At 34.1% G+C, this 18,539-nt stretch overlaps 1 protein-coding gene across 1 annotated transcript in view; it reads right to left on the bottom strand.

The window, feature by feature from the left end:
- The window catches only part of LOC116345972, an 80,584-nt gene extending 62,693 nt beyond the window's left edge, over window positions 1–17,891 (bottom strand). Inside the window, exons 1-6 of the mRNA XM_031775822.1 lie at window positions 17,301–17,891; window positions 16,266–16,345; window positions 13,822–13,959; window positions 12,422–12,582; window positions 8,641–8,816; window positions 1,120–1,297 (exon numbers count right to left, since the gene is read on the bottom strand). Of these exons, the coding sequence (XP_031631682.1) occupies window positions 1,120–1,297; window positions 8,641–8,816; window positions 12,422–12,582; window positions 13,822–13,959; window positions 16,266–16,345; window positions 17,301–17,415 (848 nt within the window). The 5' untranslated portion in view covers window positions 17,416–17,891. The remainder of the gene's footprint in view (window positions 1–1,119; window positions 1,298–8,640; window positions 8,817–12,421; window positions 12,583–13,821; window positions 13,960–16,265; window positions 16,346–17,300) is intronic.
- Between the last annotated feature and the right edge of the window lie 648 nt (window positions 17,892–18,539).

Here is an 18,539-nt window from a genome sequence, read left to right as displayed (position 1 = left end):
TCTTCATATTAAATTTAGATTAATCGCTTGATAAGGCCAATGAAATGAACGTGAGAGAGATTAAGAGAGAGAAAGTGAGAGAGACGTAAACAAATATTTGGCATTTTCAATGACGCACTCATTCACTTATTGGCACGATACAGAAGTGTGTGCTGATGTACGTCTATTTACGGTTGTATGTTTTGTACCTACCCAAAAACACATTTCTCACTACCAACATTTATGCACACTCACCATTGATATCAATTAGTTTTTAGGGTGTGATTCATAAGACGTCTTGAAATCATCGAATTTACGATTATTGGAGAGTAAAAAAAGTATAAATGAAGGGATGGCATAGTGGTGGTAATGGGGCGCGCAAAATAATATCGATGCTTGCGTCAAGTGGAAACAATTTTCACAGAGTAAGAGAGAGAAAGAGACAAACGAATTGATGCCATTTTAAGCTGATTAGAGAACACAATCAGCAACTATTTCAATTATTTTGGCACAAACGAACCATGTCAAGATCGGTTTATTGGATTTGGATAGCTTGAATGTGTAGGGCCATCCAATGGTACATATTCACTTGAGGATTGCACAGTAAGTTTTAATAGTCATGCCCGTGAAAATTGCAACTATTTGAAAGTTTAACTTCTTCATTATATTCTTTTTTTTCTTCACTTTCTCTCGCCCTCTACATTTGATATCGATTTTATTCAATTAAATGGCTGGTTTCAACTTTAAAAATTGCTTTTTAAATATGATTCCATACAGAATGGATGAAACTTCGAATTTCTTTCTTTTTACCGATTAAAATGAATTTTTTTTCATTGAATATTACTTGATGAGCAGAAAATCTGCAAGGAATCAAAATCCGAATGTATTAAATGTAACTTAATTTTCATTTAATATGGTCAATTGAGTTTTACCAAATTTGGAATCAAGCGAATCGTGTAATATGTTCGGCATTTGGATGATAGAATCAACTCGTGATTATCAAATGTTTACAACACATGTGATCTGGCATCTGGTTTGATGCTATTTACTACGCACTTTACTATATCACAAAGTAATGAAGAAACTTTCTCTTAAGTGCTTTCTACACTTGTTACACTTGTAAAATGTGACAAGACTCACTTTAATGTGACAAGATGTCCGACAGGCACATGTTCGGCAAGCGAACTTTTTATCTTTCTGATTTTATCACGTGATGCACGAGCCGCTACAACTTTAGTACTTTCAGTAATATTCGGCGATGATGATGATAATGATGTCCACTCCCGAAATACAGCCAGTATTCGCTTGTTTGGTAGTGCTATAAACCATTGAAAAAGAAAAACAGAAAAATAGGATAATTAAAATTTACTTAAATACTGTGATTGATTTTGAATAGAAATAGTGTCGGCTCACGCATATTACTGGGCCGAAAATGTGTGTCTGAACATCGGGTTCAGTAACACATAGTCAACAGAAAAAAAAGAGATAGCTGAGTAGACATGTTATGAATAAAGTAAAAGAAAACAAAGACACCCACTTTTCACATTGTTAAAACACATTTATTTGCGGCGGGGTCGGTGTATGTATGGGTGCGTACGTATGTCTTTCCATCTTTGAAGTAAAGTTTAACGGAATGAATTCAACTTAAGCAATGTTAAGAATAAAATACATATATTTTCGCCAATCAAGCGATCAATCTGTGTTAAAAAGTAATTGAGTGACATTTTCTAAAGAGCAAAGTTTCGCTTTTATTGTATCTATAATACACGTCCGTTCCAAAAAAATCGGCCCATTCCACTCGACTGGATAAATTCACATTTTCGACACAATGTTTTCGCTTATATAGCCATAGCGGTCCCACACATGTATGTGTATACGTGGATTCGAATTATCGGTAAATATTGCATGTTGAAGACAAAATACCCAAAAGAAGGACAAAAAAACAACACTGTAAGCGTCCAGCATTGGATTATTTCCATCAATAAATGTGGCTCTACAGTAAACCACTGGCAAATCGAAGTACTCAACAAGTACTAAAGATGGGTCATCCCAAATCCAATACAAATTTCGAACATTCATTCGGCCAATTTCGATTGAATGTATCTAAACTGTTCACATTTGTATGGCCCGTAATCAAGTATATATATACACAATAGAATGTTGAGTGGTTACTGGTAAATATTCGATGAAAGCTTTGCACAAAAAAAAAAGAATTTATTTGAAATGAGATATTGGTTTTGTGATTCTGAATGAAATAAACGAGTTATATTGATTGAATTCGTTGATTGTCACACGTCAACCCCCTGCTGCCTCATATCAAAATGAACTCTGTCATTTATTCGATATATTCTATATCAGTCGTCACGTTTTTTGTGCCTGTGCACATTTAGTTTGTAAATTGTTGACAATTACATTACATTGCCCGAAAGTTAGTGGCCAGTTAACAGAAATCACTTTGAGCAACTACCAAAGATAATGTCATTTGAAAATGTTCGATTCAATACAGTGTCGACGCTTTTATGAGACGACAATTCAATCGCTTAACACACGCACACATAACCACACAGCCAAAACCGTATATGAATTACTTGCAAGCGAAGAGAAGAAGAGACGAAAAAAGATGATGTGATGTGAAAGAGGCCGAAAAAAGGAGCAATCTAATATTGAGATACCAACTTAAGAAGATTGAGGTGCTTTAGATGACATCTTTTTAATTTCGTTATAGCTTTTGTCAAAATGGCTATGATATGGGCTATTTGACTGCACTTCGTTGTCAACGTCTTCGACGTCAATATTGGAACTAGGTAAATTGAATAACAAAACGTTGTTTGCCTGTTCAAACTTCAATCAAAATAAGTTAAAAAAAAAAACACACACACACACACACATCCAAGTATCTGTCGTTCAGGTTGTGCCGCCACATTTTCATCAAGTATTTCATTGACATTCTTCACGTGGTGATCGGATCGCAGAGAGAAAGGGGGTGGGTAAATGAGAGAGAAACACAGTTGAAGTAAAAAATCAATAGAGATGAAAATGTTGAGAGTGATCAATTGAAGAACCATAGCAAAAATAAGCAGAGAATCAAACTAACCAATCTCATAAAACTTTGTCTTTCTGCATCTCTCTCTCTCTCTCTCTCACACACACACACACACATACACTTATTCACGCTCACTTTCTTCCTTTTTTTCATTTCGTTGAAGCTATAAAAAGTTGTATTCAAGGATGCAACGACCTGATCCCGTCTCCCGATATTGAATAGAAACGTACGAAGGCATCTTGCCTTTTAGTCTTTGAACAAATAAAGCAGACAATAGGTTTACCATTTAAAGTCATGGTAAAATGTAAAGCAACCTTCCATATACCATCATTCATTTGGATTCGCTCTTTGACTAAGCTTCTTTTTTATTATTCGATTACCGTTTGTTTTTATGTGTGAGTTTGCTTGTCTTGCTTTTTTGATACGTATTTTGTATATTGCATTATTATAAATTTGCCATTGTTTTTTTTTCTCGGTCGCTACATTTAATTTCAGTGCGTTGAAAATGAAATTATATACATTTCAAATTTGTAGTCCTTGCTGTTCTTACCCTCTCTCATCCGTTTTTCACGTTCGTTCAGTGTCGTTCATGGTTTGTAAGCTAGTTGTAATGTAACTCATTCTTACGTGGCCATCGTGACAATACAAATGCAATTTTTTTTAGCACGTTTATTGTATTTCTTTCATTTTGTATTGCGGCATTCACTTCTAGATTGCTTTAATAACCATGTAAAAATGATACAAATTCCAAATGGACAACAAACAGAATTTCTTCCTTTCAGACACAAATTCAACGAATGAAAAAAAATTACGTCACCATTTTATTTTTTAGTACATAATGCTTTATTTTTCATTCCAAACTCGTAACTTTTTTTGTACTTTCGCCCATAAAAATAAAAATGGGAAACGAAAGAAATATAAAAAAAACAAGTTCAGCAACAAGATAACTGAGAGAGATACTAATTCGGAATTAAATTTCCGTAAACAAATTCTCATGATAATGTTGAGAGTTTTACGAAGTGATACACCGCATACTGACTTCATTCTCTCTTGCAGAATGCCCACGGACAATTTTAAACTTGTTAAATTCAATTCAAAATTCACACTAAATGAAAAATGACCCCGAAATGGAAACAATTTTTTATGGGCAACGTATCGTATCGAGAGATGTCAACGGAATGAACGTTTCAACTTTTTTGTTCTCTGCTCTTCTGGAGAAAAATCAAAGTTAATGTAATGTATTTATGAAAACAAAACTTAAAACGATAATACCAATTGTATATTGAGTGGGTCGCACTCCATGCCGTAAAGTCTTTTTTGCATATAAAAATTCTTTTAAGTTTTGATTGTGTTCAACGAAACAAGAGCAATTTATGTTGGCTATCTGAATATAGGCTGATATTTTCAAACGCTTGTTCTCAGCAACTGATCGTGTTATATCAGAGACACAGGATCGAAGAAAGTCCACTCAAAAGAGAATGAAAAAACACATTCATACTACAGTCTGATGACCTTTGTACTGACCACCAGCGTCTGAGAATATCAGCAGATATTCAGATAGCTGATATACTGCTCGGAACGAGACAATGAATGGAAAAGTAAAGAGAAAACAATTCAAAAACTAACTCAGCAGGAAGTATATTTCATTTCGTTTAAAATCCGTTCTTAGCATTGAAAACAAGAAAAATGTTTATAGCATGTGGGAGGGTTTCAGTTGAAAGATTTTAAATCTATGTTTTCTCTTATATTTACTGATAGAGTGCAAAGTGTTTTTGCTATCATCAGCAGCTATCGCGACCATATTTTGATTTCAGCGTTACTTTCAACCTATTGAATTTTCGTGTAATTAGTAGTTTACTTAAGCGGGTAGGAATATCAAAACGTATTTTGTACTGAAATGTCACTTTTGCAAAAAGATTTTTACATCCTACCGCCATCTACTTTCGTATCGATTACTATTCTAATATCAAAACGAAATGAATCCACAAATATGTTTCTAGTGGTTAATTTAATGAATATTATGATTGCCAATCTTTTAAAAAAATGTTTTATTCATAAAAAAATATTAATCGGCAATAAAAAACGTGAATGCATCGTTTTAAAAAGTCGAAATATCAAAAGCATTCACTCAATAAAGTTGTGTATTGTGAGAGCCAACTTCAGACAGATTGTATATATGTGACAACTATTTTTTGACATTTGTAAAACCGGCAATTAGGTGTTTGTGTTTCAACTATAAACATTAAACATGCGAAAAGTAATTTCGCTTTTTTTTATTAATCATCATTTTACTGTGACTTTTTTCTTAATTTTTACATTTTTATATTTTTGATTCATTATTGGTTGTTCTTTGTGCTTTACTTTCATTTTTTCCCTGAAATTTAGAAGTGTAGAATGTGCGAAAAATCGTTCATTCGTTTACAAACTTTGCGGGAACACGTCGAAAATGTTCACCAGCCAATGAAGAAAAAATTCAAATGCCCGAATTGCGACAAATTTTGCTCGAGACCGCACAATTTAAAGGCACATTTTCTTCAAATGTAAGTATTTTGAAAAAATTGTTGATTGATCTATTCACACGTTCACAGATAATAGATCATGGTTCGGCAACAGCTGATTCAGCAACAGCTGATTCGGCAAAAGCTGATTCGGCAACTTCTGATTATGTGCGAGCAAAATATGTCGCAATTCGGGCATTTGAATTTTTTCTTCATTGGCTGGTGAACATTTTCGACGTGTTCCCGCAAAGTTTGTAAACGAATGAACGATTTTTCGCACATTCCACACTTCTAAATTTCAGGGAAAAAATGAAAGTAAAGCACAAAAAACAACCAATAATGAATCAAAAAAATAAAAATGTAAAAATTAAGAAAAAAAGTCACAGTAAAATGATGATTAATAAAAAAAAGCAAAATTACTTTTCGCATGTTTAATGTTTATAGTTGAAACACAAACACCTAATTGCCGGTTTTACAAATTTCAAAAAAATAGTTGTCACATATATACAATCTGTCTGAAGTTGGCTCTCACAATACACAACTTATAGGTTGGTGGCGCTAGGAGTAAGTTTTTTTGAGTGCTTGCTTTTGATATTCCTACCCGATTTAAGATATGTTCGGTTGAGTTAGTTTATCAAAAAAAAAACAAGACAAAGCATCAGAATACAATGAAGGCAAACTACAAAGTCACAAAAACTAGAACACGAACTTTGTAAACGTTGACAATGACATGATGGAATCTATTATCCAAGCTACTATCATTTTCATTTGCACATTCACTTTACGCTATGTTCAGTTTCACGATTTCTTCGAACGAATCCCGACGCTCTGTATGAATTTTGAATATCCAAACATTTAATGAGCAATAACAAAAACAAATTGCCAAAAAATCAGGGCAAAATTAGAATGTGATTAAATTTCGTTTTGTAGTAGACGAAACAAAGGAGTGAAATCATCATTTCGGCATAATCATAGAATATAGTAGGAATGGTAGGGTATCGTTTTCATGTTTGAATCAATCAAATATACTCATGATTCAAATGCATTCAGAAGCGTCATTTGAAATTATTTCGGTATCAATGTGATTTTCCTTTGTACCAATCGGCGTTAATATGTCACGTATTTAAAGTTTTCAGTTTTGACTACAACACTATTTTCCACGAATTATTCAATCCGAAACGTGTTAATGTAACTTAATTCAATAAAAAGGTAGAATGCACGTGAAAGCAGAATGCCATCTCTTGCATATCATCCGATTGCAATGTCAATTTCACACTTGAAATATTTATTAACGCGTTCCATATATGCTGGATTATGGTGCGGATATAATTCATGCATATAAACTACATCTATTTAGTATTTACTTGCATGTGTGATATGCGATTGTGACAGATATAAAGAAGAATATATTTCATTGTTTTACGATTTACATGTCTACACATAGGTGAAGTTGAAAAGTCGCTTCGTATTTTATCATTGACACTGACAACGTGCGATTGCAATTTATCCATTTTGTAAATACACTGCACACGGGCACAACAACCGACAGCAAAGAAATTTAGAGCTCATTGTTCATTACAATGTTGATTGCATGTGACACGGAATATGCGAGAAAGGCACATATTATTTATTCGTACATCAATTAAATCCGATTACCTTACAGATGTTATTCATGTTCGTCATTTATTTCAAATGTGAATAAAAATGACGATTCACATTTGGTCTTGTTTGTAATTATTTCAAGCGTTCTAATTCGATTTGAAAAGAACGAACAAGAACATACCTTTTTGAATTTGTCGAATGAAAATTGACAATTTTCATGAAAATGCATTGGTACCACGAAGTAAATTAGAAATTGACTGGACCAGTGATTTCAAGTGAATTGCTATCATGGGGCGGAAATGAATGAGACGAAATTTTCTCTCTCATGGGCGCAGCCATATTGAAAATTTTATATGCGCTTATATGTAAAATTGGTGGCGCCACTGGTATATTTTATGGAAAAAGAAGAACACGTTTGAGTCTCACTCGTTTATATGTAAATTACATAGGCATTTCCAGGCCATGATTGCTATCAATTTGCATAGTATTTTGGTTGTCTTGAAAAGAAGGTCAATCCCACTCAACTTCATTCTTCTTACGGACGATAGCTTAACAGACTGTCTTTGATTTAATTTATTCATAGCACTAAGACTATTATGTTCATTTCCTTCGACGAAATTATATTCCTTATAGTCCTTTGAACGGACTCTTTTCTCATTGTCACATATATAATATATTCTCGTTCGTTCAACGAATATCGTTGCTGTGGTGCTCAAAATACGTTCGACCTATGATCAAAGTTAAAGAAAACATTTTTAATCCATAGATTACAAATTCAAAACATATAAAGATGACTTTCAAATGGAAATCTTATTGAAGTTGGTTTATGTTGACTGCATTTCCATTTCAATCTTCATTCTAATTTATAACTTCTGAACGGATTTATGTTCCATTTCAAAGTCCAATTCCACACAAAAACTATTGTCATAAATTCTATCTGAAATGGAGCAGAATTGGTTTCTTCTCATGTCTCTATTCACTTGCATGCAATCGATTTAACTTTTGCAAGGTTTGAATGCTTATCTTTTTTTGAATTGTCTTATGGAGAAATTTAATTGTTTATTACACATCAAGCATTCACAAGGAGATACATCAATACAAAACATCGAATGATTCTCGCTTGTGGTATCGGTGTACGTTCGGATCTTCGGCAGCGCACCAAGTGCTCCGAACGCACAACGACATGATGCAAGCATTGATGTACTGTATTGATGTACGCATCTGTGAATGCTGGTTACACATACACATAAGTACACAAATATAATTTTTAAATAGCTCAGTTTTTATTTCTTAGTTATCTCATTCGTTTTTATCAGAAAATAAAGAAGTGAAAAGTTAATTGACATCATACCAAACGAACGAAAAATAGAATGAAAAAAAAAAATTGCGGTAAGAAAAATATTCCGTATGAAATTCCATCTGAATGCGTTGCTATAGTCGATATGATGGAATAGAGAAATAATCGAAATTCGAAACGAAATCCAAACGAGAAATCTTGCATATACATAATTTACTTACCGAGCGCTTTGTGAATTTCCATTTCCGTGGCTGTAATCTGAATTGCTTTCAATTTATCACGTAACAGTGTCGATTCATTTGATGTTGTACAATCCGAAATGGATGTAATAGCTGTATTTATTATTGTTCGTAGTCGATCAACATCGCCCATCCATTTTTTATTCAAATCTTTCTCTCTGTGCGCACCAAACACACCACGAACATCCACGATACGATTAATCATTCAATTTTTTTTATTTGAATACGAAAGAAAAAACACGGGGGTAAAGAATGCCGCGAAGCAATACAAGTTGATTATCGTCATCGTATGGATAACCATGTGAAGAAAAAAGAAAATAAAAACAAATGTGAAAAATGTATATCAAATGTTTGTATAAATAATTCGACTGTATGAATAATTCGTAATATGAAACAGTTGGACTGATTAAAACAAATTAGGAATTAAATGAGTTGAACGAAGGGAATTGGTTTCGGAAGATGTAAATTATGTGAGCTTGAACGATAGGGTTTTTGTGGTGGGTGACACACTGAAGACGACGACGATCATAGAAGTTTTGCCATACAACAAATCAACGTGTCCTCTCTCCGTATGCTTGCACGAGTTTCTGGAATGTTCCAACTTCCGGCAATACTTGACAAAACCAACATCGACCGCCCGTCCATTCGCTAAAATACACAAGATCCAATCGCAGCACAAACTAATTATGCGTGAAAATTGTGACTTCAGGGTCTCCGCACTTTATTATAGAAGAAGTTTTGCCATAAAATATATGAACTCTCATAACAATCATAATTATAAAATACGCACAAAGTAGCAATGTTATATTATTGATGCCACCGTTGCCATCGCCATCACTATTATCGTTATTCAAGACCGTATGAAATTGCCACATATTCGCCCATGCAATCTACGACAAATGATTGCATGAATAGTGAAAAGTGGAATTTGTAGTTGAGCACATGTTGATAACTTCTTACCATCTGCAAGCTTCTCAATGGGCTCTCAAACTTTCTGCCACTATATCACGAGCATTTCACTTCAACTTTGAATAATGACTTCTTTATACGTTTGCAAATACGCATACAAAATGAGCGTGACGAAGAATTTGAATAAGGAAAAAAAGAACCAAAACGTAGAATACAAAATAGCACAGTATAGTGATTCTTTTGGTTGTATCCGACGAACATTTATAAGTGTTCGGGATTCAAAATTCACAATTGCACTACTCTTGGCGTTGTCTTCGTCTTTGCAATTGGTTCGGTTTGGCCGTATAAAAACATCGAAAGTGCTAGAAGATAAATGCGAATAATTATACGTGCTATATTTACACTTTGGTTGGCAGTGTGTCGATTTGAGCCTGTCTACAGACAAATCTGAGGCATTTATCATTTTCACATTTCAATATCCCTCTCTCTCTTTCTCTTTCTCGCTCTGTTTTTTGCTACAGCACACTCTGCCCCTTACTACGATCTCATTTTCAATGTGGTAAATACCCAAAAGGCAAAATCTCGCCCATCGAAACGAAATGAAATAAAATAAAACAAAAACAATCACGCGCACGCTAAACGACAAACCGGTCATCATTCTTCCATTTCAACAGACAGCGTCCAAATAACAGTGTATTATACTAACGCACAACCCAAACAAATATCTTTGTTTTCTACATTGTGGCCAGCATTTATACAGTCACTTGCTCATTCGCTGAATATCGTTTTTGCCGAACTATTTATTTTGAAAATTAATCAGACAAAATTTATAATTAGAATATAATCTTAACACCACAAAGCTTAATATTTATATCCATTAAAGTGGGCACATCGGTTTGATGTATTGTGCCAACCGAAAATTTAACGGTTTTGGTAGAATCACATTAGCCTTTGCACTCAACTGGAAATTTAATGAAACTAAGTTTAATGTTGTATGGATCTATTTGTGTGAGAGAATTAAACAGCGGTCTCTCTTTAAGAGTGATAGAGAGAGAGAGAGAGAGAGAGAGAGAGAGAGAGAGAGAAACGGAGAGCAAATGTGCCTTTGCATACAAGCAAAGGTTCTATAAAATAAAGTATCTATTTGTGGGCTCTAATGTCATATTGGTTGGGTTTCAATGCCATCCCGTGTAAAAAAACAATGACCAAGTCACAATTTTGAAATTTATTATTATATATACAGTCGATTATTTTGGGACTGTTGACTATCGGGTGACTATGATTATTGTCAACTATAGTTGGCTGCTACAGTTAAACATAGCTTACTTTAATTGATTAAAGCCAACAGACGTTTAACTAAATTTAACTTAAGTTGTTTGCTTTTACAGTCAATTGTCAGCCAATTTGTTCCTTAAACAGTCAGTCACTTTTTTTGCACATGGGATGTTGCCAGTTGCTGCTTTCATAATGAAAAGAAAAGTTTCGAAAGTTCGACGGGGTCGACAGTAGCTCGTTTAACGCTTGCATGAAATTCAACATGAAAAATTAGCTATCAAACATTTTTTTATATTCAACGTCGCAAAATGCTGAAACTGAATCGCATTTGGTGTTTAGTGCATTCAAAGTATGTCGTTTTGGAATTTTAGAATGCCATATTTGAATGCCAATGACTTTTGGCAATGACGTCGACAAATTTTTGCATCGATAGACGTCGCAAAGTGGCGTCAGCGACCTAAAAAAATCGTATTATTCACCGATAGACTATAGTACGTTTGCGTCATTTTGTCATAGTTTAAATGGTTAAATTTTAGATTTGCTGCTTTTTCTACCTCTCGTCTTCATTTATCATCGTGTGCATAACACCGCAATTTTTGCCACTCCAATTCATCCATTTTCACACAATTTTGGTCACTTTTTCTCCATTCTCTTTAGCATTTTGCTTGTTCATTCAGATTTAACTAGCCCAAAACTTGATGTCAAGTTACCGTGTTGAAAGCGACAGAGAAACAGCAAACAAGAATATAAAAAAAGTTACCATTGTACGTAGAACGAACACGGATCTTCAAAAAAATTAGCTTTCATTGTGTCTGATTATCCGGGTTTTCTTCTTTCTCTTGGTTTGTTTTGATTTACTTATCCTAAACAAACAGTGAGTGAGAGAAGAAAATTCGGGAAAATAATCAAAAGGTTATATTCATTGTACGAATTTTGCATTTCCTAATGGCAATCTCTTATGTTAACATCATGAAAATAATGAAGAAAAAAATCAGCTGCACCAATCGAAACACTGTCTTTTCATCGTCATGGTTTTTCTTTAATTTTCATTCTCTTTTTCTTATATACAGGGGGGCGCATATAATAGGTGGCGAATTTTGAAAAACTCTTTGGGGGTATGTTGGGGGTAAAAAATAAAAAATTTCTATCGGAGCAGAATTTTTCAAAAGTTCATCGGATCAAAAAATAATGTACTACAAAGTTGTTCAGAATGACGAGAGACATTTTTTTATTTTTTACCCCCAACATACCCCCCAAAGAGTTTTTCAAAATTCCCACCCCCTAAGAGTGGCCCTATTATATGCGCCACCCTGTATATGCGACGCGATGACACAAATGACACTTGAGAAGAGAGAGGAAGAAGAAAAAAATATAAGAATCTCCTGATATAATTGCTGTTTGCATTTTTCATTCGCAACGAAATGTCAATGGAAGCCAATGCGAGTCATTAAAAATTTATGTTCAAGCTCACGTTGTTTTGCGGCGACAGTAGCGGCAGCAGCACCATCAACCACTGTTGCTATAAGAACTGTCTGAATCTAGGATAAAAGAAGATTTTATGGTGATGGCTGTAGCTTACCTATAATCTTTTCGTAGTGTGTATGTATGTGTTTCTGCATTGTATTGATACCATTCGTTCATTAGGTTGGCGTCATTTGCGTGCCGTTGGATCGCTTCGAATACATCTTCATCGATTTGGATTGGTAGATGCAGTTTTCCCAAGCTATTACCAATTAATGTCTGTACATGCCATGACCATATGGACGCAAACACAAATATATCGCAAAGACACCCAATCAATTACCGATGATCGAATTGAATTAGCCAAGAAAAAAAAGAAAGAAAAAAGTGCACACCGAATCGAGTCCAATCAAATTTGTGGAAATACCAATAAATTTTAGCAATCCTAATTGCGTTTTTTACACCGTTAACCGTGTTTAATAGAAACATAGCCAGACTTGGGCCAATGTTAATGTAAACAATGTTACGGAAACGAATGTGATATCGGCCTTCGACGTTGAAAAAATAGAGAAACAAACATAGCAAACCAATCAAAAACTTGGAAGTATAAAAAGTCATTTAGTTTTATCGCAACCAATTATAGTTATTAGAAGTTGTACGCAAATTATTAGCACGCCTCCATCACAAATTACGGTTTCATTAACTGTCAACTGCATGGTCACCGTGACAACAGGATTTCTCAAATAAAACTCAATGAAACACCGGAAAACCTTCATTATCAATAAAATAATTTTGATAATGAATGTTTGAAACGATGAGACACTGTTTATTTGGAGCAATATATGAAAGGACCGAATGAGCACCAAACCAGCTTTTTGAGGCTTTCCTCCTCACACATATTGCTCTGAGAAAGAGTCGACACAATTAAGTGCATTGAAGACATGTTAAAAACAATACAATTTTTAAACGATGAAAAAATATCACAGCATTTTAATTTAAAAAAAATACTGGCGAAAATACCTGGTTATTGCATGCTTTTTTGCAGATTTCAGAGAACTTTTGGAAGTTGTGCATCGATGAAAATACGCAAAGAAAAAGATCAAATATCGAATTCTTTACAATTTAAAAAAAAAAAATTATTTGATTACTTTTCTTTCCGTAAAAAAAAAACGATTTGTAAGGAAAATGTGGTTCGTTTTTATAAGCACACTTTTAGTTATTAACAGACAGCTGGTAAACTGCAAATACACCACGCTAAGAAATTACTTGAAAATGTTTCACAGCACATGTATTTGGTTGGAGGTAGTTGGCATTTTCAAGTTTGTTTGTTTTATAATGTTTTTTTTCTTCTTTTTCTTTGTTTTACGTCGATGTGGCTCCACACATTCGAAAAGAATCTAATACATTGTAAACTTGTGCAATGTTACGAGCAATGTAGTTTGCATTTTTGAAGCGATAAGTTGCACAATGGTTGAACTTAAACAATGAAAAATGCGCAGCACCTTATTAAATACTTACAAGAAAAAATACGCTTTTCGAGACCCGAGAGCAAACGTCAATTTCGCTTAGATGCTCGTCGAGAATGTACGGGTCGGAATCAGTGAGAGCACTCGAATGTCCTGGCCCAGTACCAAAATGCATGTCGACGAACTCAATCTAAACAAATGGAAGAGAACAAAAAGAGAAAAATATTTTGAACAAATTTCCAACCAAACAAAGAAAAAAGAAAAAAAAGTTTTCAACATCAAAATATTTACATCGTTATTTATAGTTGTAAGGTTACACACAAACACACACACACACACAAAACATTTAATACTTTCGAAAAATATTAAACTTGTGCCTTTTATTACAAAATTTTAAGTGGTTCGACAAAAGGGAGAAAATCACATTTTTCATATCGAAAATGGGAAAAGTTCTTTTTTCATGAAACTAACAAAAAAAAAAACTCGAAAGAAATTCAGTTGGATCGTAATCAAAAGCAGACATCACTTCGCTTTTTGCCATTCAAGCCAAATACGGGTTATAGTGCCACTTTTTTGGGGAAAAAAATTATCAAACACGTTAGATGGCGTTAGTTTAAATGTAAATTTCTATGTACATACGGTGGCGCCGCCCTACACCAAAAATTACTGAACTATAGAGTAAGGTACTATTCAAGTGATTGATTCAAGCGACAGAACTTTAAGCAAAAATGGACAAAAGACTATACAAAAAAGTGAACTAATCCCTTGAAAGTTTGAAAATTGTCCATCGTTGACAATAAACTTTTTCTGTAATTCCGAATCTTCTGTACAACTATTGAATTTAAAACATTAGTCGCTTCATTAAAAAAAAATGTAATTGTTGTATTTCAGATGAAGACACAAATCAATGACGTGAAATAATAACTTAAATTTAACCGACAAAATGCAATCATTACGTTTTTTTTTTATTTGATCTAGTTCGTAGAAAAACCATCGCACATTGTTGATAAAAAAAAAGTGTCCGAGAACGGTCCCTTTTTATTTATAATTATTAGCACTACATTCATGCCGATCCAGCGCTGGCTGCCGTTTCGGTACGAATGTAGTGCATATAAGTAATAGGCAATAAAGGACAATCAGTTGATCAGAATAGTAGCGTGAAAACAGACGTGTTTTTATCCAAAATGTTTTCAATTAAAATGTCCTTCAAACATTAGCATTCATTGTTCCGTGTTTGGAGTGTATTGTTGAAATAAAAGAAAGAATGTCTTATAAATATCGATCCCATTTTGCACATTAAAAAGTTTGCACGAGTAATCCTCGAGACATCGACGCGAGAAATGAGCACACAAACACACACAGTCTCCGGTGTGTTTACAAATACTTGAGCACATTTTCGCAAATAACAAAGAAGCAATATTCGTGCTAAAATCACATAAAACCGCAAAAATTAAAATGAATGTGACCGAAAAAGAATGGGAAAAATAATGGCATAAAGCATCAATTTATTAATCTCTATTTGTATTTGTGTGTCGTGTTTCGATTCGGTTTGAGGTTTGTTTGGTTGTTCACTTTGTAGCCGTTTCATAGAAACGTCCATTCTGTTAGTCGTATTTATTTACATTTTATTTCATGCGTGCAATGTGTGGTTACATTTTTATTTCCCTTCTTTTTCTTCAGCTACATTGAAAATCATTTGAAAAATATTTATTTATACATTGAATGAGACAAAGAAAAAGGATAACGAACAAATGTTTGAGCAACGGCCTGTTTACGTTTCATAAGTGTCTGCCGTCTGATGAAGGATACCAAAGAAATAGCAGAAATAAAAGAGAATTTTCCGGCATTTTTATCGTCTGTCACATGAATTTGATGCCCTGAATTCAAAATAATACCAGAAAGAAAAATGAAAAAGAGAATGTATAATATTCGGAAGGGCAAAAGAAGCAAAACCTAAGGCCACAAATATTACGGAAACTTTTCGGTATGTATGGATGGCAACAACAAAAAGTGGGTAGAAAAAAACATAATGAGTAATAAATATGTAGAATATGACTAAGAGAATAGAAATAACGTAGGAAAAGCCTATAAACCACTTCACAATAATTCCGGAATAAATGCTATATATTAGATAAAATACATTAAATCGTCACAGGGAAAAAAGAGCACGTAACATGTAAAAACGACACGCTTTAAAAATGGCAAATTATGTATTCCGTTTCACTTTCTATCAACGCTCATAAGTATTTTGTTGAATTAGGGAATACCGTCAGATGGATTTATACATAACTTCGGACGTTTTGACGATTATTAGCGTTAAGCGGATAAATCCATTTGACGGTACACCCGGAGTTGAATATATATATATTTTTTCTCGAGCTCTTGTACCTCAACACGCCTATCAACAAAAACCAAACGGCAATCATCCACTTTCACACACACTAAGCGCACATACGATAAAAGATGATATAAAAGTTATAAAAAAAAATCCGTTACCTCAATTTGACGATCATCGTAAATTGATTGCAATTCAGGTCCAATTACTTCCAATAGGATGCGTCTCTCGACTTTGAATTCTATATTTAAAAGCAATGATAAAAGAAGTAATATACACAGTGGCTTTAGCATATAGGTAACCTGCCGGTTTGAAATACTTTGAAAAACGAAGAGTGATACAGACTTGTACACATTGATAATGACAATAAATATGGGACATAGAATGACATCGATGACAGCACATTCACAATATTGTTGGCGTAGGTGTGTGTGTATGTTAGTCAAAAGCAATTCACTTGTTAACATTTTACTTTGGTGTGATGGCAAAAGAGTACAACTCTCGCATATTTGTGGATGGTATAACGTGAGGAACGGTTATAAGAAAAGGAAGCGGAACTGTGTGTTATACAATGCCATGGGCTCATCGATGAGCGATCGCTTATATCAAATTGGCGGATGCGTGCCTCGTATCCGACATCCTAATATGTGAATATTTTAAAGAAAGATGAGCTTGTGCTGTGCTATGGAATGTAATGAATTTTAAACCAGTCAAAATCATTCCGTCAACATTGTATGCATGTGAAACACCGAGAAAATGTATACTAAACTAGAATATTCGCAAATTTCTGCAACCAAATCGATACACATCGATTCATTTAACGAGAGAGAGATGATCATGAAAAAAGGGAAAAATCTACAAAAACACACACACACAAACGCTAAGTGAGTTCGGTGAGTTTGTGTATCAGTTGGAAAAACTCTGTATGAAGAAATTGTGCCGATAGCAACGCTAAAACCGTTCAACATGCAAAATTTATTGATTTAATAGAGTCGTCGCAGTGTCTCCGTCATTCGTAAAAACAAGAAAAACCTTGAAAACAATAATAATAACAATACCAAAAATTGAAAATCATCATCAGGATTGCCGCCACCTGCTATCCATTTATCGCATCGAACACAATTGTATTTTAGCCAACGCCATAACGAAAGATTGAACGAAAAATATTAATAAATAAAAACACATAATCGTCTTACCGTTTTTTGTGCTTGCTACGTATATTTTGATGATTAGAGGTGCCGGTAACTTTATGTTTGCGCTTAAATGTCCCCGCAAGGCATTGTAAACATTTTCTTCGTTCGAAACAGCCATGGTCGCTTATCAACTGACACAAATCGACAGCAAGCGAATTTACTTGCTTGCAGCAAGTGAATACCTTGTCTTGTGTCGTGTTTTACAACAGAATGGAGAGAAAAAAAAACTGTTTTAAATTCCCCAATATGATTAAATAGATTCCGTGACTGAAATCTGGATCTGAAACTCTTTTGTGAGTTTTTTTCGCTTCGCTATTGATTATTCTTCGTTCCTTTTATATTTCATGTAGTTTCCCTCGCGATTCTTTCGCCTGTTTCTTCCACTCGTATGAATGTTCGTTTTATTTTCTTGGTTCGTTTATTTTGAAAAAAAAAGCAGCTGTTATTATTTCCGCCAGCTCTTCAAATACCTCACAATCACATTGATGGATGAATCGAAAATGGTAGCATTGCTGCTTACCATTCAAATGGAATATTCGTGTTTACGTTTGATTTTTGCATTCAATCGATCAGTGATGCATATGCTCCACGGGAACAGCCTGAAATATGAGAAAAAAACAACAACATAAATTCTCAGTATCATATAATGGGCATTAAAAACAGTATAAATCCAAACAAACAATATGCTGCTGCTAAGTATTTATATGCATGACAAATATTGAGGGTAATATCTATTGAAAATATCGAGAGGAGAGTATGTTTTTATTCAGACATTACTCAGCCATAAGCACTGAATAACATACTCTCTTCTCGATATTTTCAATAGATACACAGCAATGAAACGACAACAACAATAACACATATTTTTACTGTCAAAATTTTGATGTCAAATGGTGTCTACATTGGTGACGGTATTTTGAAACAGACTGTGTAATCCATATTCATCGTATATGATCCTATGTAAAGTTCTATACTTGATCTAGTTCACATTGACGGTTCAATTCGTTTATGTCCACTAGCGAGGACATGGACTGTGTGTTTCTTCTGTTACATGTACGTTGTAATGGACAAGTATAGTAACATGACGTCGTTCAAATAAATTTAAAAATCCGTCCACTCGTGTCGACACCATCTAGCACGGTAGTAGGGATTTCATTGCTGTGAATAGATATGTGAAATAATCGTTCATATTTCTTCAGGCCCATAGATGATGACGTAAAATTTTTTAGGAGGGGGGGGGGG

The sequence above is a fragment of the Contarinia nasturtii genome, unplaced genomic scaffold, assembly GCF_009176525.2.
Source record: "Contarinia nasturtii isolate CC-2019 unplaced genomic scaffold, AAFC_CNas_1.1 Cnas_scaffold_129, whole genome shotgun sequence".
In the NCBI taxonomy this organism is placed as follows: Eukaryota; Metazoa; Arthropoda; class Insecta; order Diptera; family Cecidomyiidae; genus Contarinia; species Contarinia nasturtii.
The sequence above is the reverse complement of the archived record's forward strand: the minus strand, read 5'-3'. Positions and strand labels throughout refer to the sequence as shown.